The 24,024-nt window shown below is 41.8% G+C and overlaps 1 protein-coding gene across 2 annotated transcripts in view; it reads left to right on the top strand.

The window, feature by feature from the left end:
- Positions 1-24,024, top strand: part of LRP6 (LDL receptor related protein 6) — a 107,640-nt gene that overhangs the window by 62,166 nt on the left and 21,450 nt on the right. For both annotated transcript variants that reach the window (XM_063395334.1, XM_063395333.1), the window contains exons 8-15: positions 9,331-9,547; positions 10,636-10,925; positions 12,049-12,275; positions 14,470-14,654; positions 16,324-16,650; positions 20,494-20,696; positions 23,168-23,379; positions 23,560-23,750. In XM_063395334.1, the coding sequence (XP_063251404.1) occupies positions 9,331-9,547; positions 10,636-10,925; positions 12,049-12,275; positions 14,470-14,654; positions 16,324-16,650; positions 20,494-20,696; positions 23,168-23,379; positions 23,560-23,750 (1,852 nt within the window). The remainder of the gene's footprint in view (positions 1-9,330; positions 9,548-10,635; positions 10,926-12,048; positions 12,276-14,469; positions 14,655-16,323; positions 16,651-20,493; positions 20,697-23,167; positions 23,380-23,559; positions 23,751-24,024) is intronic.

Raw genomic sequence — 24,024 nt, 5'->3', positions numbered from 1 at the left:
AAATGCCTGGTTCCTGCTTTGCTTCATGTGTTTGTGTATAGTTGAAAAGGGGAAGTAAAAGCAGGAGAAACACATTTGTATACTTCCCTCTATTGCCTTTAAGCTGTTTTTCATACATGATTTTACATACTTTGTGTTTTTTCATTTTTTTGCCTTTGCATGTGGGGTTCCTCAGAACCGTTATTTAATTGCAGCGCTACCAAACTGAATGTCATTTTTGTAGCCATGTTTCTGGTTTGTTTGTGCTGTGTATGAGCTTTTATTATTTATTTTTTACCCACTGCTTCATGCTATGCTGTTCTGGAGCCCCAAGACGATAATAAAGCATCAGCAGGGGTTAATGGAGACTGGTAGGGGGTACAGCAGGGAGCTTTTGTTCCCATTTTATCTGGCAGCCTGCAGCAGGCAGAAGCAGGCTGTGGCTCAACAGCTTCGTCATTTATCTCGGTCAGGTTTCACTGCTGATAAACTTCTATTGAAATGGATGGCTGCTATTGTGCTTACCAGTGGGGAAGATTTCTCATTGACTTGCTACAGGTTTAAAGCATTTTCCTGCCGTGCTATGAGGTTAAAAATGTATGATCTGCTCTGTTGAATTGGTCTTGTGTTTTCCTGCTCTAGTGAACATTTGTGTTCTTGGCACGTACGCTACCTGTTTTAAGGCATAGGTTGGATTTTTAAATGGTCAGCAAAGCTGGTATTGATAAAGCAATTATGAATGGCTGCATGCACGCGTGGCTGTGTGTGTTAAGGGGAAGTCATGATGATATGGCTGATTTCTCAGAGTTTTTCAATCTCTGCTTCATTTTTCTTTATTCATCCTCACCTAGTCTGCATTCTCAGAGCCGGAGAAGACACCCACTAACACCTACTAGTGGTGAGTGTAAGGAAAGGCTCTGCCTCCTGCTCCCATCTAACCATTGTACAGTGATTTTTGAGTGCTGCTCTAATTTGAACTGTTTGTGCATTCCCAAATCTATTAGCCGTGCCTGGCATTACTGTCTCTAATCCTCATGATTAATATGGAAAGTATTACATCCTGCTGTTTTTCAGCTTAAGTACACACAAGTGGTCAGAACTCAGCCTTGCTGGACAACAGAAAGCAGATGCTGTTAAGACTTTTCAGAGCACAGAAATCTTGAACAGAGAGGACATTTTTGTCTTTGACCTAGGAGCTAATAGCCTGGCATCTAGAGAATGCTCTAATTCATATTCTAATCCTGAAATTGCAGGGCTATATTTTCCTCTGATGACAACTCCCTCAATTTTACTGCCACCCTAATAAGGAAATTTTGTTTTCTAAGTATACACCATTTATTTTCTGACTGAGAATTTTTGTCTCATACATTAGTCTTTGTACTGTGAAATGCTGATGACTTGCAAGCCTGGTTACTGATCCTACCCCATCCAGCCTACTTGAAGCACAGGTCTGAAAACTGAGAAGCAGAATCCATTATTTTCCTTGCTTTTGAACCCAGCTGCTTTTGTGTACTTGCATTAAACTTTTGCAGGTATGAGAAGTAAGGTAGTTGAAACAGATACCTGAATTTACTTTACTGTTTACTTTTGCTTTGGATAGTTGTGGCACTTGGGAATTTCATTCAACAAAAAACAAGTATGTGCTGTAAAGGGTAGGGACAGATCCCTGTACTCCATCCCAGTTCCAGAACTGTAAAGCTTACTTTGTCAGGGTATTTCCAGCAATTTCTTAGCACCTGCTAAGCCTGTATTAAGAAAAAATAAAGATTTTTGAAATTAGTAGTAGAGCAAGGATTTATTATAAAAACCAGTATTAGTTTATACTTGGTATAATTTTCATTTGAGAGGTTTCTTTTGAACTTTAAATTTAAAACATCCATGCTAGTTTCAAATTGGGAGCATTAAAAGTTAACTTTTTATTAATTTTGATAAATTGAGACTACCTAAACAAAATTCAGCTATGAAAAGTATGATTGAGACCTTACCTTAAAAGCCAGTGGTGCTAAGGAGTTCTCCAAGAAGTCCTGAGGGATCTGCTGTCCACAGACTGTCACAATTCATGGGACAGGGAGAGGTTCCTAGCAAGGAGGCTACCAAGGGAAGCCCCTGGGGAGATGGAGCCAGAACTCCTGCCCAAGGGTAACCTGACTCTCTGATCTGAGTACCAGACATGGTATTTTCCTAAGTGAAATTACTGCCCTAAAAACTATGTGGAGAAGACATTGGCATTCAGTTTTCAAATGGTTCTTGTGTCACAGATCTGCAATTCATCCGAAAATCCATAGTGGGTTTTGTCTCATGAGATGTAGATACATTCAGCTCACTTAAATTTCCTTATGTTGCCTTTATAAAAATGTTGGAAATCAGCACTTCCACACTGTAAATGTTTAGAATAGATTAGATGAGTCCTACTCTAAAAGCACCCCTTTTTTTCTGTTACCTTGAAGGAGAGCCTGGAATGGCACATTTGAGCAGAAAGTTGTGCATTGGGAATTCAGAGATGTTTCTTACAACCTTTGTTAAAAGATGAGCCTCATAGTCCCCATGGCCCAGGATGCAGCTGATTGGAGTGTAACTATTGGATCTACATTCATATGTCTTACATGCTTCCCAGATTTTTCACACTGGAGTTAGGAAATTGTATTTTGGTTTACACAGTGTCTCACCTAGAAAGCAGCCTCTACTAGCAGCCAGTAGTGGTTACCTAAGGGAAAAAAACCACTGAAATCCCTCAAACAGACACAGAGCCATCAGTTCACCTGAGTCTGACATACTTAAAATATTTCATGGCAAGCCAGTGAGCAACGTGAAGAGATACTGAGCTGTTGTCTGTGTTTCTGATTCAGCTGAGTACTGTTTGTCAGTCCACTAATATCCCTTATTCCAAACTTCTGGCTTTGTTTTTTTGCCCCTTTTCACAAACTGAAAAACCTTGTACTGATCTTGGTCCTGGGCTTCTTTGGAAGTATTCACCTGACCTCCAGTCGCTCTCAGTAATGATTTCACTTTCTTCACACAAGCTTCTTACTTTGCTGTGACATTTTGTAGTCTTAACCTGAATATCTTTTCTGGTACCATGCATGGTCTTGTAATGTGGCAAAGAGTCTGTGGAAAAAGGTGGAAAACCGAGCTCTTGGACATGCAAGACCCTTGGAATTGAAGCGATTTAGTGAATTGGAGCAATTGAACCAACATGAAAGCTTACTGTCACCAAAGGTGAAAAGTATCTCATAACTGGCTGAGTCTCTCACTGCACTATTCCCTGTACCACTTGGACTTGGTAAAACAGTAGAAGACTTCCCACATTTTTTCCCTCTATAAAAAAAATTAATTATAGTAGCTTATGAAGGAGTCTGGAAAACATCAGGTTAGGTATAGAACAAATGAAATATAGATTTCTGGGACAAGGCACTGAAAGAAAGATCCTTGGGAAAGAAGAGCACAGAGGCTTTTGCCCATATGCAAGAGCATCAGGGGTTGTTATTCCGAATTTAATCTTGTAAAACTCTTCCCCCAAACCCACTGTGAGGTTTCAGGCTGGTCTTGGCTAGTCTGATTTACATTCTGCAAAGTGTTGTGTGTAGCTGCCCACAGGTCTGAGTTGCTAAATAGTGAGTTGCAAAATGCAGTCATTTCTTTCCTTTGTTGCCCCCACAGCCCAGGTAACAGGACACTCCCTGACTGCTGCCTCTCCACCCTATGGATTACATACCAAAATTAATCTCCAGATTAAAGCATTTTTAGTCACCTGTTTTTACCACTGAATCTTTTCAGAGGAGCTTCTTTGTTTTTCCCTGAAAATCTCTCTTCTCATCTTCTTTATCATTTGGCTCATTTTTTTGTCTTAGCCTATTTTTTTGTATTGCATGAGATTGCCTAGGAGATGTCATATAAGATTGTCACAACGGTTCTAAAATCTTTTCCTTGCCTACTTGTCACTTTATCTGACTTGAGCCATTTCATTAAAAACTGAACCACTTGTTTCTAAAATTAAATTCCATCACAGAGAAAACATTTCTGCTGTTGGCATTGATCAGTGAGCTAAGAAAGTTGTCCTATTGTGAAAGAAATGAGCTTATAGCAGTGTTTGTAGCTTGATAGAAAGGGTATTTATGAAGTTAATCTCTATACTGTTTGTACATATTTGTCTTCATGGCAGTCCTATTAGGAATATTATCCATGCTCAGAAAAAATGTATTTTGAATTCTTTGGAAAAATTGTTTGAGTTCTAAAGAAAACTGAGGGTGCTGAGGAACTGTTAAATTAGGAATTTTTAATGGATATTATAAAACAATTAACAGTAAGAAATCATGGACTTGGCTGGAGGCATTTGGTTTCTGAAGCAAATCCAAAGGGTTCCAGGGATCCCTTCTGCTGATTCCTCAGGATTTTACCACAATGAGAGAGGACCTCCCATTTCATTGCTTAATGTTTTAGAACGCTGTTAACAGTAAGTAAATGACACTGACAGAATAATTTCTTCAAACTGAGGTGAAAGTTTCAGTTGTTCTCTTAAAGAGAGTATAGCTGATCAAGAAAAATTCTTTTTTAGAGAGAAGACTAATAAAACTGGAAATTTAGACAAGATAGCTCTTTGTTTCTCTCTTAGAGCAGCTGTTTTGTAGTAAATACATGTGTTAATTATGTGGTATTGCTGCAGCCATAACAGTAAAATCATTCCAGTTTGTTTTATGTTGCTTAGAGAAGTTGAAAATATATTGTTCTTAACCCCAGTCTGAAAAAATGCAAGTATAGTGATTAGAAGGCATTCTAGCTACCTTTTGGAGTTATTTTTAAGGGCTGCTGCCTAAGTTTCTTTTCTTTTCTTGAACCAAATGAATCTAATGAATGTGGTGTTGGTTTCCACTTTCCTTGTAAAGTAAGATTCATGCACATTTAGGCAGACAACGAACAGTCATATCCCTGATCAGCATTACCACAAACTGAGTTATTTGTTGCATCAAACAGCTCATGTAGGTATTCACCTCTGGATAATCAGGGCTGAAGTAACTAAGCCTTGAGTGTGAGTATTCCTGAATTATTTGAGGTATAATGCAAGCATTGCTCAATGTGGTATGTTGGAATATCTGGGATATTTGGATTAAATTCAGTATTTCAGGGTGTTCTACAGTAAAGCTTCCTTGCAATCATCTTAAGCAGATCAGTGTTAATGATCATGAGAAAGTCTCCTTTTTACCTCATTGTTTTAAGTTGTATCCATTCCTGCATTAGCATGACCCATGTTGAAATTGTGAAGGTGATAATACTTTCCGATATTTTCTGCTGGTTTTAAACTATTGGGACAAACCCAAGTTGTCGTTGAAATGAGTTAAGAATTTAAGATCTGCTCAGGCAGAGTTTACCTTTTTTTTTTGGTGACATTTCTATCACAGAAGTCTGTGCCAAATGTCTGGGGTTTTGTGCATACAGTAAGGTAAACTATAACTGCATATCCAGAGTATATTTCAACATGTTCCAAGGAAACAACAGGCTAGTGTGTTCTGCACTTGTGGGACACGTGACATGCAAAGCATTGCCATGGGGTCACAAGGCTTTTGAATTCCTTATCCTTCCAGAAGAAGGACAAATGCTACAATTGCATCCTTCCTCAGTGGGGGAAGATGCTTTCCAGCTGTGGTGGCTGATAAACTTTTTGTAGAGCTGGGGCAGTGATGGCAGTGGTACTTGAGCAGAGCAATTGAGGTCCTGCATATTAAGTGAGGTGTTCTGGCCTCTCTGAGGATCAGTAAGTTCGTGCTGGTAAAGATGCTGACATTCAGGAATTAATAATGGCAAAAGTATCTGTCATTTGTCCAAAAACAGGCTGTTGATTTTTAAATTCAGGGCTTAGGTTCAAGTATCTGAAATTAGAGGAGCTTATAGATTTTACTGGAAGAGTTGTCTGTATTAGCGGGGGGGTTGGATTTTTGTTTTACTGATGTGTCCCTGTGAAAGAAATAATGTTCTGGTGACATCTTGTAGTGTAGCTGGGGACTTAGAGTCCATCACAGAGGCCTGTTCCATGCTCATTATAATACATTTTTTGAAGGTACTGTTACCAGGTGTTTATAAATTTTCATTTATTGTTGACTTCCTCTGCTCCTGTCAGCCAGAGAAAGAGCTTAGCATGCATGGTATTTACCCTGGTCCCTGATCACTCACAACTATATCCAAAAGAGGACCTGGGAAGCCACAGGCCCATTAGCCTTATTCCAGTCCCTGGAAAGAGTTCTCCTAGAAACCTGCAAGCCAAAGGAAGCTGGTGACTGGGACAAGCCAATGAGGGCAAATGGTGCCATGTGCTGCTGTCCAGTGAAGGCAAACAGGATCCTGGGCTGCATTCGTGGGGACATTGATCACCCCGCTCAGGGCTTGTCAGGCCATACCCAGCTGTGTCCCCAGGGTTCCACAGAGATGCAGAGAGAGTGGAGAGCACCTAAAGGAGTGATGAGAACCAGCCCTGTGAGGAAAGACAGAAGGGGATTGGTCTTTTCTGCATGGGGAAGAGAAGGCTCATCTTTTTCCAGTACTCAGGGAGGAGGGAGGCTCTCCAGCCACATGGATGGTGCCTCATGGAGAGGACAGGGGCAGCTGGTACAAGGTGCATTGAGGGAGGTTTTATTTTAATAGAAGAAAGAAATACTTTACTGAGGCATGTAGTGGAGTCTCTCTCCTTACAAAAAGTTTAAGATGTAACTGGACAGGATGCTGAATAATCTCATCTAGGCTTCTTTCCCACAAAATAAAATGGACCAAATAATCTCTCAGGGATTCTTCCAACCTGGGCTGGTCTATGACTCTGTGGTTCTATACTGAAAATGCAACTGTGCTTATGAGTTAAGATGAAAGGTAATGGTCTGCACTCTGTCACCTTCACCTCAGTCTTGAGTCTTCACCTTGTAGGACTGGGCCCTTGGTTTGGTGTGGATTTTGGTGTAGCCCAACAGGACAGACACTTTCTGTGACAAGCACTGTGCACATAAACATCTGCTCAGTCTCTGCTGCCCTGCCCTTGGTGCACCACACCTCAGTTCTGCCAGGGTCCCAGCACAAGCTCTACACAGAGCTCAGCATGATTTCCATAAATTAGATAGATTTCATGATGAAACTCTAGACTTAAAGCAGTCAAGTGACAAGTTTAAACTAGCATACATTCAAATCCCAGATTATCAAAAAGGTAAATTCACTGCATTAGCCTATTTATCACAGTGATTACTGGTACTTAGAAGTGAATTGAATGCAAGGTATCTAATAACAAGACCCTTAGAATATGTCACTGTTCCAGTCTGTAACTTTAAATTAAAAGTAGTGCTTCAAAGTTATTTTATTGTTCCTACTGATCACTAAGTACAGCATTTTAAAATGGGATCACATTTTCAGTGGTAATTCATGTACTTTGAATAAACTGTATGTTCATAAGGCAATAGGTTTGCATTCATTATTGTTTTAGGATAAACAAAGCTCTTATTCTCCAAGCAGGATATCTGGTATTTTTCCTGAGGCCACTTATTTTTGCACTTTTAAATTTATTTTTTTTCATGGATCTACTCGCTCTTTCAGTAAAGGTGGTGTTTGTGGTTACACCACATCTGTTTCCTGTTGTAGCCTATATTCTCAGTGTGATTTGCAGTATTCAGAATGGCCTCAGAATGTGAAACTCACACCACATTGTGGTTAGAAGCAGCATAAACCTCTGGAGACACTGCCTCATAGCAGCTGAAGGTTGGTTTCTTGTGGGGTGTGGGATTCTGTGGGGATGGGCTTCACTGTGAGGAACTGATTTTTCTGTGGGAAATGTGCACATAAAGATTCAGTCCCCATTTTAATATACTGGGAGTAAGTTCTGAAATGTTGGGAAGTTTGACAAGGTTTTAAGGATAAGTTGAATTACTGTGAAGGTTATAGCATTTCTTCCACTTTTTAAAGGGAATGTATAAATATTTTCTTAATGTGTACATTCTACTGACTCCTGGGAAAGGTGTGTGTTTGAATTCTGTTTCTCTATTCCTTTCCTCTCTTCTCATGTGTGCGTGGGTAGGAGTTGCTCCAAACTAGCCTTTACATTTCTCATGATCTGGGAACATTTTCTGGCCACCAGCTCTCATCAGTCTGGTCTGAGATACCAAACCAGCTGATCCTGAAGGTTGTCATTGCATAAATCTTTGGGGTTGAGCCATGGGAAGGAAGGGAAGCCATATAGATTTGTTTGTGGCTATCTTAATTCCGTAAGTGAGAGAGATTTGAAAACAGTGGTTTAATAAATCACTCCTTTTCCAGTCCTTTACGTAGAACATGCTTGGGTGGTGGGAAGGATGCTTCAGTGTTTCGGGGATCAGTATGCTACCTTGCATTTGTGAATCACATCATTTCAGAAAGTTTTCATATTAAGGTTGCTTGGAGGTTTTTTCTGGTTTTGGAAGGGTGATATACACACTGTCAACTTAAGCTATGACCTTGAAACAAGTAGAAATATTTCAGAAGGATTTTTTTTCTGAAAAATTGCAGCACTGAACCATTTTTAAGCTTCCCTTAAAACACGGGGCTCTTCACTCCTGTCAGTATGGTACATTTTGTAATAATACTTGACATTCATAAGACACTTGATCACTTGAACATGCATACATATGTTTAATTAATCCTTTCAGTGCCTCACTGAGGAAGTTAGGTATTACTCCTTTTTAGCAGTAGAGAAAAATGACACAGTAAATTCAAGTGTCCTGATCAAAGGCATGCAATTATTTACAGACTACTGCTGTTCCTTGTAGTAAAAAAATAACTGTACTTAATTTTGAAGAATGTAAAACTGGTTCCTTATTCAGACTGGGGAATATAAATATACTCTGTAGATCATCTTCACTGTTTGCCTCTTGGTATTTGTGTGGGTCCCCTGTTAATGCTCTCTGTAATATGGGCAAAGCTCACTTGGGAGGGACTGTGGACTACAAGATGCTGAGCCAGAACTCCTTGGCCATTATAAATTTGTCTTCATTTGTGTAAAACACACTGACTCCTCTTCAAAACTAAACCAAAACTCATGTCAGAAACGAGAGAGTCATAACAGGAGTAACTATTATTACATAATAATAAAGCAAAGGTAACGAGTGTTGTGTCATTATTTCACATTACAATCTGGTTACGAGACTAACCTTCTAAATGAGGCTTTTAGAGTAAGTACCTGTTAATAAACAGTCTCTTCTTTTTTATTAGGGCGCTGTGTAACATGGATAGCATTATAATGGAGAGGAGATTATCTTTTAATTTGAAGTCTGAGCATGAAGCATCTAATTTGTTAATCTGCCAAACAGTGGCAGGTTTATTCTACATACCTAAAAAGTTTGTGTATTTTCATAGGTCATGAATGCCGATGGAACTGGTAGGAGAGTGCTGGTGGAGGACAAGCTGCCCCATATATTTGGATTCACTCTGTTGGGAGACTACATTTACTGGACAGACTGGCAAAGGCGCAGCATCGAGCGCGTGCACAAGTGCACGGCGGAGAGAGAGATCATCATCGACCAGCTGCCCGACCTGATGGGCCTGAAGGCCACCAACGTCCACCACATCATCGGTGAGGGCTCTGCTAGTCAGGCACGGGAGAGTGAGACACAAAATGGCAGCAGTTCTGTACTGCAGAGTTATAGAAATGGGCAGAATCCAGTCCTGTGGGATGATAACTGCGGGCTGCAGCTTGATGGGGTGGGTTAGGTCTTCTCTGAGGAGCTTCAGTTCTGGAGCTTGGAAGAATATCAAGCTGAACATGTGCTCTAAGTACGGAAAAGCTAAGAATGAACCAGTTTTGGTCCATTCAATAGTTTTTACATTAATACTAGAAAATTGTCTTTAACAATATCTAGAAGTACTTCCTGCCCTGTGGTGTTTGTGGTGTAAAAAAAGCAGCATCTGGCTTTAAATTGCCCATGCTAGGCTATCCAAGCACTGGGAGCAGTGTAATTGTAGCATCACAGAACTCATCACAGTACCTGAGTATCCTGCTATGTGGATTAGACCTGCAGTTTCTTGCCGTCATGCCTGGATTGTACTGCAGGAAGAGAGTCAAATGGAGTTGAGATGTATCTCTGTGTGGCTGATGCCCCAAGGTATTTGTGTTTTGAGTGCAGGCCTCTTTCCAGCTGTTTGGCCAATTGAAATGCTTAGTGCCAAGCCTCTCTTAGTTCAGTTTCCAGCATGTGCAGGTACATAAGTGAGTATTGCAAAGAGCTGCTTCACTTGCATCCTGGAGAGAAGAGACCATTGAATGGATGTGAAAATAGCTCTGCAAGGTTTTTACCTGCAGGAATGCAAGGGGGTATGTAGCTGGAGCAGTGTAGTGTAAAAGGCAGCAGAGCATATGCTTACCATGCATTCAGTGCTTGTGCTGTGAATTGGGATCATCAGTAGCTGTTGAAGCCCAGATCCCTTTCCCTAATGCTGGGTTTGTTTATTGGCATAAGGAAAAGAATCTCTGGCTTTCCAGCCAAGGAGAGTCCAAAGGATTACAGGAAATGAATGAAAAATAATTCGATCAGAGAATACAAGGAGAAAAACTGCAGGTTTGCTTGGGGGACTCCCAGTGTGGCTGATGCATGTGGGGATTAGCTTGAGCTTTCACCTGCAGTCAGTTTGCAATGATTGCTTCTCCTCTCGCTGCCTGCTTAGGTACAAACCCCTGTGCCGAGGACAACGGCGGCTGCAGCCACCTGTGCCTGTACCGGCCGCAAGGGCTGCGCTGCGCCTGCCCCATCGGCCTGGAGCTCATCAGTGACATGAGGACCTGCATCGTCCCAGAGGCTTTCCTGCTCTTCTCCAGGAGGGCAGACATCAGGCGCATCTCTCTGGAAACCAACAACAACAACGTCGCTATTCCGCTCACTGGAGTCAAGGAGGCTTCTGCTCTGGACTTCGACGTGACGGACAATCGCATCTACTGGACTGACATCTCACTGAAGGTAGAGATTTAATCTGTGTTGGCTGTTAAGTTACTACAAGCTTCTCGAGATATTTTAGAGTAGGTTGATTGATGGGGTTTACAAAATTCAAGGGATATGTAAAAGAGTTTAGTTTTTAATTACATTTTCTGCAACTGAATTGAGACCTGTGCCAATGATAACTTACGGACTGCTACAACTGAAGAATCACAGTAGTTAAAAACACAGAGTTGAAATGAGTCTGCCAGAGGAGACTTGGTTAAACTCCCTAAGCATGGTGTTCTTTTGAGCTGTGTAGGTGATACAGGTTGAGATACAAACATCCCTGCTGTGTGCTGTCAGAAACTGGCATAACCAGCAGGTTGTGTTCAAACTAGGAAGTAAACCAAAATCAGGGATTTGTTAACTTCTGGTTGGTTGTGTGTATGAGGAGTGTATGCATATAGGAATATTGAGGACATAGAAAAATAGCCCATGTTTGCCAAAAGAATTCTGTACTATTCTGACATTAGTCCTTTACTTTCAGGCTTATCAGGGAATGCTTAAACTAATACATTATTAAAATGGAATTCTGGCTGTATCTGCTATCACAGGCTGATCCTGATAGCAGAGTTTAAAAAAGTCTTTTATTCAAAAGTCCAAAAAGAGATCATGCTTAGTGAAATTAAATTTAGCCATCAGTACTGAAGCTACTCAGCTCATCAGTTGTTTGGTTGTTTTCTTCTAGTTGCTGTTCTGTCCTGCACTTTTTCATTAGGCTGTTTTAAATAGCGTTCCGTGCTTTAACATTGATGCTTTTGTATAGTCCTGGGAGAGCCAAAATATTTCCCCCTCGAAGTTGGCACTGAGTTATTAAGGTCACTTTGTCATGTAGATGCTTAATTCAACCAGACTAGTTATCCCATTTATTTCCCCAGTGAAATGCTATTGTAATTGACACAGAATACATTCACAGAGCGCAGTAAATCATTACTTCTGAATAGCGGCATTGTTTGCTTTGCAAATAAGTAGCATATTGTAAGATCCTCTTTCCTATGAGCCGTCTAAAATCTGAAAGTGTTTAAAATTCAACAAAGCAAACAAGCAGCCCAGTGACAGCCTGGTAAGATTTGTAATTTGCCTGTGTATCTTTGTATCCCTGCAGACCATCAGCAGAGCGTTCATGAACGGCAGCGCGCTGGAACACGTGGTGGAGTTCGGCCTGGATTACCCCGAGGGCATGGCTGTGGACTGGCTGGGCAAGAACCTGTACTGGGCTGACACTGGCACCAACAGGATCGAGGTGTCCAAGCTGGACGGGCAGCACCGCCAGGTGCTGGTGTGGAAAGATCTCGACAGCCCGCGGGCGCTGGCGCTGGACCCTGCCGAGGGGTAACTCCTGATTTAATTCTGTGTTTGTGCACAGGGAAAAACAACATTGGAATGCTTCCTCTAGGGCATGGTAGTTAAGCACTGCCTGGAAACCCTGAGAGAGCTGAGCTGGGGAATACAACGCGGTAATTTAGAGAAATACACTCTTAATGTCCTGAATAATCATTAAAAATGCTAAAAAAAAAAAAAAAATCAGAGCGGTGCGTTAGAAAGGGATTTATATTTAGTTTTTTAATTAACCACAGAATCAAAGTAGTTTTAGGTTTATGGAATTCATTAACCAGAAAAGGACTATAACATTAAAAGGAATATATTTATCCTTTTAAAAATTAGAATTCTTTTTATCACAAGTTAAGGTCCAATAAAGGTATTAAATGATTTAATTTGAGGGTGGGAGAGTGAAGTTTATAGTCTGAGCATAAGGAAGGTGTTTGTTTCTTCAGATAAGGAAACCTTTTAGTTTCTATGGACAAGGGAAGAGGGACTGAGAAGAAGTAGAAACAATTATTTTCATCTCTGCCCCAAATAAAAGATTTTTTGAGAAAAAACTTCTCAGTTGGATTGAAGTGTAATAGCAAAAGTAGGGCAATAAACAGAGAGAGGCAGGAAGGAATGGGGAAAGTCAAGCTAACTATTCAGCTTCTGAAATAGCTCTTCTACCACGAAACACTCATTTGACAATAATTAATTACTGCAAAACCTTTTTGAGGTTATACCAATAACACATTATTTTTTAAATGAGGGAACTTCATTTACAAGGGTTATGACATTATCACAGTTCCCAGTCACACTGTGAGAGCTACAGCAACGCAGAGAGCTTGAAACACATTCCTTCTGCTTTATTTCAACAAGGTGGTGGCAATGGTCACCTCCAGTGGGAGCCTGGATTGGATTCAGCTCTGATGTGCCAGGGGTTGCCTGGATGAGAATTCAACATCAGATTTTAGATCCAGTTACTCATTTGTAACAAAAGGCTGCTATGGATGATTCTAGTTTTACAGTGGAAGTAGGTTTTTCCCAAGGATTATCATCATTCAGTGCTTTGTCTCTTCACCACAGATCAGAAAAAAAATTACTTGGGTCAGAATGCCCATTTTTCCTTACAGCAATATAGAACTTTATACTTATATATATATATATATGTATTCTTATATAAGTATACATACAGTGTAGTTGTACTTTAAATGCAAGTTTTCAAGGCATTGCTGCCATGGGGGCAATTCTAACACTTGGTTCCGTGCTGTATCCAACTTGCAAGATTTATACACAAAGCACTTGCAATTTTTTTAAGAAAAAATTGCAGGTATTCCTGGTGTCTAAAGAATTTCTCCCCCTTGATCATCAGTTCCTGAAGCAACCTTTCCTATTGTGCAGCTGGTTGGAATTGAAAGACTTCCCAGGGGTTTGTTATTAGAGTTATTAAAACCCAAAGGTGTAAATATTGGATGGCTGCCTCTCACTTTTTTTTGGAATGGTATCAGCTTAATATTTTGGAAGAAGTGATGAACTAGTCATCAATTATATAATATACAAATATACATTCTACTCCACTGTGCAGTGCCTAAATAAAATGTAAACATGTGCAAGTCTGTCCCTCTTCCAACTGAGGCACAAGCTGGCATGTGAGTATGTAATAATTGTATTTTTGCTCCATTGGAAATGCCATGCAGTTTGTGTCTCTTGGCTGAGATGGAAGACACTGGTTACATGCTGGTTGACTTAGCTATGTGGACATGAGCAGTGGCACCTATTAACAAAGTACCCTCAGATCTACCTTTGTGTGTTCCTTCATTTGAGAGACAGCTGACCAGAAAGAGAAGATAAGTGCTCTGGAAAAACACCCTGCTAAATAATCTGGTATAAATGAAGGTGCCCGACTGCCAACCTCTGCCCTCTTAAATGACATGCATGGATTAGTTACTAGCAAAGTGCTGTCACACAGAACTTGCTGGTGATAATCCAGGTCTAAGTGGGAGAAAATAATGTTGGAAGCATTTTGAGGAAACTTGACTCACTTTCTTGCCTGTACTTGGGAAAAAAACCACCCTGATTTAGCTCAATGAGTCGTAATAAATGCTTGAATTTACAGCTCTTCTTTTCTCTTGTTCTTTCTAAGAATTTTTGTTTTGTTTTTCCTCTTGGGTTCTCTTGGTTTGAATGTAATTATTTGTCTTTCTTCTCCTCTTTTACCCAGGTTCATGTACTGGACTGAGTGGGGTGGCAAGCCAAAGATTGACAGAGCTGCCATGGATGGCAGCGAGAGGACCACGCTGGTGCCGAACGTGGGCCGGGCCAACGGCCTCACCATTGACTACGCCAAGAGACGCCTGTACTGGACAGACCTGGACACCAACCTCATAGAGTCCTCCAACATGCTAGGTGAGCCCCACAGCCTGGGCAGCACCCTGGGCTTTTTGCAGCTCCCTCGTGGCAGATCGTGGCTTAAATAATGCAAAGGTACACACTGTACACAAAAATAAAATTTTCCAACCTGGCACGCCTTTAATGTTTGCTTCTATAATTCGTGTTTATGTAACACTGTGGTTAGCAAGGCCTCGATTTGCTTGGAGGTGATTGGATTGCTGAGAAAGTTAAAATTACACAAGGTTCCTATTTCCAGTTATATGTAGGACAAAGATGTCAAGTTGCAGTGTTTTTGGAGGGTCTTGTTTTGCTACTTTCAAGAGCACTAGAAAATACATAACAGAAGTAGAAAGAAAGCTTATTCAACGTGTAATTTAATACAATTTGGTTTTATATCTTTGTTAGTATCCTCAGGCATTTTCCACCCCTGTATTCTGCATGTTAAGAACCTTTTCCTGGCTAGTGCTTATCAGCAGGAGAGTTCTCTTGTGCTGGGGTCTGTGATGATTTTATAAACTGGTAATTGCAGCTAAATGGAGGTAAAAATATTTTATTTTCTCACTATCCCCGAGTACTGTGTAGAGGACCTAGGCCCTTTCAGATCTGCACAATACCATGTTTTAATGTCTCAGCACTCATAGGAGTGAACTGCCTTCTTATATGCTAAATTATTCAGATTAGCATTAAGAATAGCCAATATTTAAGCATTAATAATTAGCCAGTATTTAAGGCTAAAGGAGTTAGTCTGCTTTAAACAGTATGCTTGTAGTAGTGGAATAAAGCTAGAAAAAGATCAAAACAGAAAAATCCAATATGGAGTTTATGCGTGATAGAAAAGCTTTTCTTCAGCTTCTCATGTATTTTGGTATTCTGTGGAGGCCTGCTCCATATTTCCCTGTGAAAGGTGGGACTGGACCCACCTTTAGAGCTTCTTTTCCCCTGTGCCTGTTGCTGGTGACAGCAGAGCTGTGCATCCTTGACTTCTGTGTGCAAAGAGGGAAATGACTTCTTGCTTCATAATCGCCTGTTCATTTTGTGTGACTGCACAGCAGGAGCCATGGTAATGAAGGGGTTGATAAAACACAGTTGAAATCATTTCCCCCACCGTGTCCTGCTCCTTAAGATCTCTTAACATTTCCATGGTATACACAATTAGCTGTTTCCTGTCCTGACTTTCTGGCTGCTCCTTCCTGTTGTGACATTCCAGAGCCAGATTAGTTTAGCCTCGTGTATTTCATTTTTCTCATAATGCAGTGTAGTACTTCATTAAGCTCATGACAATTTTCTTTTTATAAGCAGTGGGAAAAGTGTGGTGCAAGGGATGCTCAACTGGAAATACAGTGTCAGGATCCTGCATTAAATTGAGAGGCATCCCATCAGTTTTGGGAAGGAGGGAAAGGACAGAATATTTCTGAGAACCCTGATAATTCTTGAAATTGAAACTTTTTCTTCACTAAACCACGTTTTTTTTTCTGTGAATGGCAAGCAGTATTAGCACATTTTTGTGTTAGGCTCTAAGACTGCTTTTGACTACTGTACATTACTTTGTAATTTAGTCTTGTAGTGATGAAATAGTGACTTTAAAGTAATTGTGTGGTAACCTTTCTGGGCAGGAGACATGTTCAACAGTAAGTACTGCTTATGCCCATCTAACTCTGCTTTTTCTCTCCCTTTTTGCACACAGGCCTTGACCGTGAGACCATAGCTGATGACCTGCCCCACCCCTTTGGCCTGACCCAGTACCAGGATTACATTTACTGGACGGACTGGAGCCGGCGCAGCATCGAGAGAGCCAACAAGACCAGCGGGCAGAACCGCACCATCATCCAGGGACACCTGGACTACGTCATGGACATCCTGGTGTTCCACTCCTCCAGGCAGGCAGGCTGGAACGAGTGTGCCTCCAGCAACGGGCACTGCTCCCACCTGTGCCTGGCAGTCCCCGTGGGAGGCTTTGTGTGTGGCTGCCCAGCTCACTATTCCTTGAACTCCGACAACAGGACCTGCAGTGGTAAGCCAGAGGGAATGAAAAGGAAATGCAGGAGGAGCTCGTGTGTTTAGTAACCAATGCCAGCACTGTACTTGGAGGAAAGAGGAGTTTTACAGTTTTCCAGTAATAATATCTTACTGAGTTTTAAGACAACGTAGGACGTTGAAAGGAAAAAAAAAAAAAAAAGTCTTGCAACATACCAGTGTCTTAATTAAATAAGAAGAATGGCTGTCAGGGAACTTTTCCAGTGGCTCAGCTACATCTGTGTAAACACGAAAGCTGAAAATGTTTTGGTTCTGTGTCTCTGTCAGACCCTCTTCAAGTGCTTACTTGCTTATTTGTTTATCTGCTTATGTATTTCTAGTCTTGCCTGGCATAACAGATATGTGATACTTTAATCTGGATTCTAGACTTCATGCAGCTTTTATGGGGTCGGGATTTCATTCTGATTGCTGGCTGATGAGATGGTGAGGTGGGCCACTGAGACCTCTACAAGTGTTTTTCCTCAGTGAGGATGGCTTTGGCTCCAAGGCTTCCCCAGCAGCCTGGTTCCTGATCTCAGTGCAGCCAAGCCCCACTTTCCTTCATTGTTGTGCAGAATACAAACCACAAGGCCCCTCAGGCTGTGTGTAATTAGTTTCTAACCAAATAATTTATCCATCTCTCAATAACTGGCTGCCAGTGAAGCTCTCATCATTTTGGCAGCGGCTCTGGATGGCTGATTTCCACTGGTGTCATTCACATTAGTCAGTGGGTGAAGAGATTCATGGTGCAGAGACAGATTGTATCTCATCCACATTATGTGTGAGGAGAGACATCCAAGTGTTGTCCTGAAACTGAAAGCTGGGCAGATTGTTCCACAAATGCCACCTCATGGCATTTTTTGAAAACCAGGCTTTTCAAAAAACTGTGCTTTTCTACTCCCCATCTGTTCTGTACTTCTCCTCTCCTTTTTGACTACAATGGCCCCTTGCATGACAGCTGCATTCTTGCACCCTGGTACTCTCACGTGTTTGTGGAAGTTAGAGGATGGTGGCACCTCTCTGATAGTGACCGTGATCTTCTAGGTGGAGCAATTTGACTTCCAGTGGGGAAAAAGTAGCAGAAGGATCAAAGGTCATGTTTTTCTTATGAAAATGCTCCCAGAAACAAAGCAAGGAGCAAAATATAGGAAATACATTGTGAGCCAATAGAACCATTTCCCCACGGTACAGTTCAGGGCTCTTTGTGTGGTATTAGGAGTTTTCCTTTGCCATATTCAAACCTGGGAACTTTCCAGCTTCTCATTTGTAGGTCATTGGAGATTTAGGCCTCTCTGCGTATAATTTAATTCCTTTTTTTGGACACTATAATTGAAGCATGAATTGTTTTAACTTCCTCTTGCCTGCACTACTTGCTTATGTACCTCCTGAACATTATTAGTCCAGGCCCTGTCTAGAGTTCCTCCCTTCTGGAATGCCCTGTTCATGCATGCATAGATTCTTTTAATTGTGCTCGGGTGAGATCTCTTCAGACCTACCACGTGTCATGAGTTGGAAGGCAGGGTTACACAGGAGACATATTCAATGCATTCCATTTGCCTGCTGCCAAAAATACAGTTAAAATATGTGACTATTGGGAGGGAGAATGATGAAAACTGGAAAGGGATTTCTGAAATTGGTACTGTTTCAGAGATGTGGAGTCTCAAGGGGAGAAATTCTGCTGTTGCTTTTTATAATGAGCCATCAATTCAAAGTTGTAAGCAGGCAGTCTTGGAAAGTGAGAGGGTGTCTTTGGGGAAAAGTAGAAATAATTTTAGGTGCTTACATGTTTACCTGCATTGTTTTACCTTAAGTTTTTTCCCTTTCCATTTCTATCATAACTTCTTGGTAAGAATTCTGATGTTTCTGAATCCATTATTTTGCTATACACATTCCTATAAACTTGTCTTTGCTTTATTTTTTTTTTTTTTGTGCTTTCTTCTACAGTTTAGAGCTAAATAGAAGGCAGCTCAAATTATTGGAGAAGTGCTTGGAGGGAGAATACAGGTTCCAGAAAGCAGAAATACCTTGCAATTAGTCCTGATTGTTATAGGATGTTAGGACAGAGTGTTGGTTTCCAAGGAAACTCCTCCCTGCCTTTTTTTTTTTTCCCAGCAGTCAGAATAGCTGTTCAAAGTGTATTCTAAAATAACAAAGCAAGGTGATGATGTTCTCTAGGAGACTTTTGCTTCCTCCCCTTTCCCAGGTGCTGCCTTACCTGTTTTACAGGCTGGTAAATGAATGCAGTGCCCCACTGCTAATCTCTCTCCAGACTTGGGCTGTAGAGAATTGATTGTACAAACTTCAGGGAGGCTTCAAGCTGCATTTCTGGCAATTGGCTTTTGTGCCATCCTGCACAGCAGTGGCTTCAGGTAGAGCATTATTGAAAAGAACCCTCTGAAAAAGGAAAATGCTTTCACTACCTTCTCTGATTTCTGACCCAGTTATGTAATACAGAGATACTTTTTAAAATGATTTGTGCATGTACTGTAAGTTACAGCTGATAAACTAGAGCTGTATGGGGTGTTGAAATTTTACTTTCTGCTCTTTGATGGTATTTCTAATTACAAAGAATAAATTTTTGTCCAGGAAATTTTGGCTGGGCAGAATATCAGATCTCTTTTTCTCATTGCAGGTTGTCATTCCCAGATAACCACCAAGAAATAGTAAAGATACATAGATTTGAGAAGAGCAAATACATTTTTCTCCAAAAACACAGCCTTGCACACAATTAAGAAATTTTCCTGTGAATTAGTTGTTTCATTCCAGTATGGGCAGAAAGAGGATTTGTGGGAACAGGACTGAACCACTTCAGTCACTTTTCCCTGAAACATCTAAATAAGGAGCCAGTGCTGGTTTTTTCTCACCTTTCTCTGCAAGCAGAAGTGCACGTAGCAAAGGATTCAACTTGAAAATAGTGGAGCTGCATTTCCCTGTGACCCCTTTAGAAAGAAAATGGACAGTTCTTTGAGAGGCATAATTGACCATTCTTCTTTGAGATGCCTTTGACAGAAGTCTTCACATTCACTAGTCCTGCCGCTTAAAAAATCTTGACTTTGTCCGTCACATCCATGTACAGACATTTATAGTAAAAAGAGGTCATTTGGGAGGTTTTTCATACTCATCAGAGGTTGAGATTGCTATGTTTTGATTTTTTTGTTTGGTTTTGGCAGAGGAAGAGGGAAAAGGGTGTTGGGAAGGATGAAATAGAAAGACCTTGCAAATATGGTGATTTAGATTCTGTGAGTATGAGACCAACAAGCAAGATAGAAATGAAAGCAAGCTTTGAGATTTAGGGTGTGGGGTCATCAGCTGGTGAACAACGATGTGCCAAGCTGAGGGCCAGCTCCCTTGATTAAACAATACCCTTCTGCCTGCCTTAGGTAATGGGACAGTTCTATTGGCTGTATGTAAATGTTATCTTGTATTAGATTGGTTGGTCCAGCACAGACTATTCAACCTGGAAAGATATTTAATGTGTGGTATTCAGAACCTCCCTCTCTTATCCCCTCTTCCCTTTTCCCTGCTTTTTTGCCCTCTTTTCCCCCTCTCTTTTCTCTCTCCTCTCTTTTTCTTGTCTTCTCCTTTCCCCCTCTGTTCCTGCTCTCCTGGCCTGCTTTAGCTGTGCCTAGCAGCTACAAGCAAGGCCCTCACAATAAACCACGTGCTACCCCTGCTACTTTGCTTATAGAGATACTTTGTCACCAACTCTACCATCACGGAGTAACTCCCTCAAAAGGGGAATGAAATAAATGTCTGGTTATGGACTGTAGTTGTCATTCTTAAACACAAAAATGCCCAATGTAACCCTTTTCAACCCCTTTCCCTTCTTTAACCCGTGCAGCTCCCACCACCTTCCTGCTGTTCAGCCAGAAGAACGCCATCAACCGCATGGTGATCGACGAGCAGCAGAGCCCGGACATCATCCTGCCCATCCACAGCCTGCGGAACGTGCGCGCCATCGACTACGACCCCCTGGACAAGCAGCTCTACTGGATCGACTCCCGGCAGAACGTCATCCGCAAGGCGCACGAGGACGGCAGCCAGGTACCCTGCTGGGGGGAGTGCTGCGCCTTTGGCAGGCCCAAACAACAAATTGTGTCATTGTACAGGGATAATTCAGATGCACAGGCTTCCCCACAGGTTACTGTGCCCTGGCAAAGCAAGTGGCATCTGGAGTTTCTTGGAGTCCTCAGTCAGTACATCTGGGAGGTGCAGCAGTAAATAAAACATGGAAAACCAAGGCCAGCTTGAGCATTCTGTTGTTCCCAGCACATTATTTGCTCAACACTTTTGTGTGGAAGCTGTTTGAAGCCCTTGAGATACAAAACATGGAAGGGAAGGTTCTTGGGAGAAACGGGGGGTGTGACAAAGGGATGTGAGCAGAGTGCAGGGGTAGATCCTCTGAAACCAGGAGACTGGAACTATGTCAGCACACCACTGTGTCTGGAGCCTCTCAGGAGCACATAGGAAGAGAGTTGTAAATCACCGGGGCACAGAGTGGATACACTGAACCTGTGAAAAATGTAGCAGGTTTGTATTTGACTGGAGAATACAGAAAAAATAGAGTAGGCTAGAAGGCAAACAGTAATACATGCTGTGGTGGTTCAACCCTGGCTGGAGGCCAGACACCCACCTAAACCACCCTGTCACTTCTCTCCTCACCTGGACAGGGGACAAGATACAGCAAAAGGCTCATCAGTTGGGATAAGGGGTTATAGTCTGTTCATCACACTTTGTTCTGCCACTGTTTCCTCCTCATGGAGAGGAGCCTTTTCCCTGCTCCAGTGTGGGCTTTTCTCTCCATGGGGTTTCCCATGGGGTCCCAGCCTCCTTTGGCCATCCCCCTGCTCCAGCAAGGGCTCCTTCAGGAGACCAGTGGATCTCTGCACCCCTGTGCCCTCCATGGGCTGCAGGGGCACAGGGGAATTCTGGAGCAGCTCCTGCCCCTCCTTCCTCACTGTCCTTGGTGTCTGCAGGGCTGTTCCTCTCACATGTTCTCACTCCAACCTTCTCTGACTGTAATTGCTTCTGCGCAATAATTTTTTTCCTGTTAAATAAGTTATCCCAGAATGTTACCACCATCCATGATCAGCCCAGCCTTGGGCAGTGATGGGACCATCCTGGATTTGATGTCATTGGCTCTGGTGGGCATGGGGGAAGCTTCCAGCACCTTCTCAGAACCCCCATCCCTATAGGGGATGGTGTATATATATGTATATATATATATATATATATATATATATACACACCACCCCCACTACCTAAACCTGATCATACAAACCCAATATGCAGGGTTAGTGAGGTTAACTGTGACCAGTGACTGCTTATTCAATTTTGCATTTTGAAATAGATCTTTTCTTCCTGATTTCTTGAATGTGGGAGGAGTGAGAGATTAAGATGAGCAACACAACACAAGAGAGGTGCTATATTCAGTTGAATTTTAAGAGTGTGGTTTCTGGTGGTGGGTGTGGTGGTAGGATCCTGCTGTATGCCCTTCAGCCTTAACTCTTAATTTACCAATGCTTTTAATTGTGGAACATCTAAATAATACCCAAAACTAGTCAAAGTCACCGGGTTTTTGCCGGCTTCAGCAGAATAAACAAATGGAAGACTTGCAGGCACACCATTTCATAGAGGGGACAAGCCAAATAAAGTTAGGCAAATTTTCTGATGAAGTTTAATTTAGGGATGAGAGGGTAGAGCCTGCTCACTTCATAAACATGGCTTCCAAAATGTTTATGTAGGCCATGTTTAGTGATTTATTAATCCTCTTCACAATTTCAGAAAAGTCCATGAAAGATGTTGGTGAGGTTCTTTCTAAAGGTAATAATTATTTAAAAAGAAGAAGAAGGCATGCCGACTCTAGAAGTCTAGACCAGTAGAAGGCAAGACCTTGAATTAGTAAGGTGTTAGCTGGAAGTGCTCTGAAGTCAGGGCTGTGCAGTAGCTGATATCCTCCCCATCTTTGGCAGAGCTGCCTTCTATTTATTAACCAACCTCGTGTCCTCCAACTGAGATGGCAGCAATGGTGGTAAAGAATGAGGCAAGCATTTCAAGTTTTGTCTGGCCTCACTTTGCCTGTGTTTTTCTCTGCTCAGCTGCAGCTTTGGGAATTAGTGGTGGTACGTTTCTGTTGTAGACTGTTGAATGTGTTGAGTTTTGGTCTATCCAAATAGAACTGTTGAGCTGTCAAAAAAGTAGAAAAAAATACAGAAGCTGACTCTGGACCTTGAACACAGAGACAATTTGGACTTACTGGTCAAACTTGCAGAGTCTTACAAGCTGCAGTCAGCTTGAGTGATTGCCATTACAGCAAAGCATCAGGACCAATTGTCTTTATCATATCGAAGGTATTGGTGTGTCAGCAGAACCTGGGTCTCTCCTTATTTATGCTAATATTTTGGCTGTCTCCTTTTTCTGAGCAGTAGTTAGACATGGTGCATCCATGGCAAATGAAGTTATTCCCATTAGATTAAGGTTAAACCTTCTCCTGTGTGTTTCTGTTTCCTTTGCAGAGCCTCACTGTTGTGACCAGTCCAGTTCCCAATCAGAACCTGGACATGCAGCCCTACGACCTGAGCATCGACATCTACAGCCGCTACATCTACTGGACCTGCGAGGCCACCAATGTCATCAATGTCACCCGCCTGGATGGGAGACCCATGGGAGTGGTGCTAAAGGGGGACCAGGACAGGCCCAGAGCCATCGTGGTGAATCCAGAGAAAGGGTATGTGGAGAAAGTCAGGCCCAGGGTTTTGAGAATGAAGTTGTTTTCTTGCTGCAGCTTGTTTTCTGTTTGTCAGAATGAAAAACAACTTTGACATTTGTTAAGATATCTTGGATTTAGAGCAAAAATGTGGAAAGATCAAATAAACTTTTTTTTTTCCTCTAATCATTCCTGTTCCAGATACATGTATTTCACCAACCTCCAGGAGAGATCTCCTAAAATTGAGAGAGCAGCACTGGATGGAACTGAGCGAGAAGTCCTTTTTTTCAGTGGTTTGAGCAAGCCCATCGCCTTAGCTATTGACAGCCAGCTGGGCAAGTTGTTCTGGGCTGACTCAGATCTGCGCAGGATTGAAAGCAGTGACCTTTCAGGTAGAGTAGCACCTGAATTCAGTGACTCATTTGTGTGGTGTGGGTGTGGGGGAATGCAGAGAAAAGTGTCATCTTTTCCTTCCTACTATAAACAGTCTGAACTGTGATTCTAATCACTCCCTGAATTCCCAGCCAGGGAATGTGCATGACTCATGTAGCGTGTCTTTACAGTTTCATGACTCTGTGATTTGCATTATTAATTGCTACACATGCTATTTACCTCGGGTTCTCGCTGCAAAACCTTCGTGTGGCTTCCCAAAGTTAGCTGATGAAT

The sequence above is a fragment of the Prinia subflava genome, chromosome 4, assembly GCF_021018805.1.
Source record: "Prinia subflava isolate CZ2003 ecotype Zambia chromosome 4, Cam_Psub_1.2, whole genome shotgun sequence".
Taxonomy (NCBI): Eukaryota; Metazoa; Chordata; class Aves; order Passeriformes; family Cisticolidae; genus Prinia; species Prinia subflava.
Note: the sequence above shows the minus strand (reverse complement) of the source record. Positions and strands in the feature narration are given on the sequence as shown.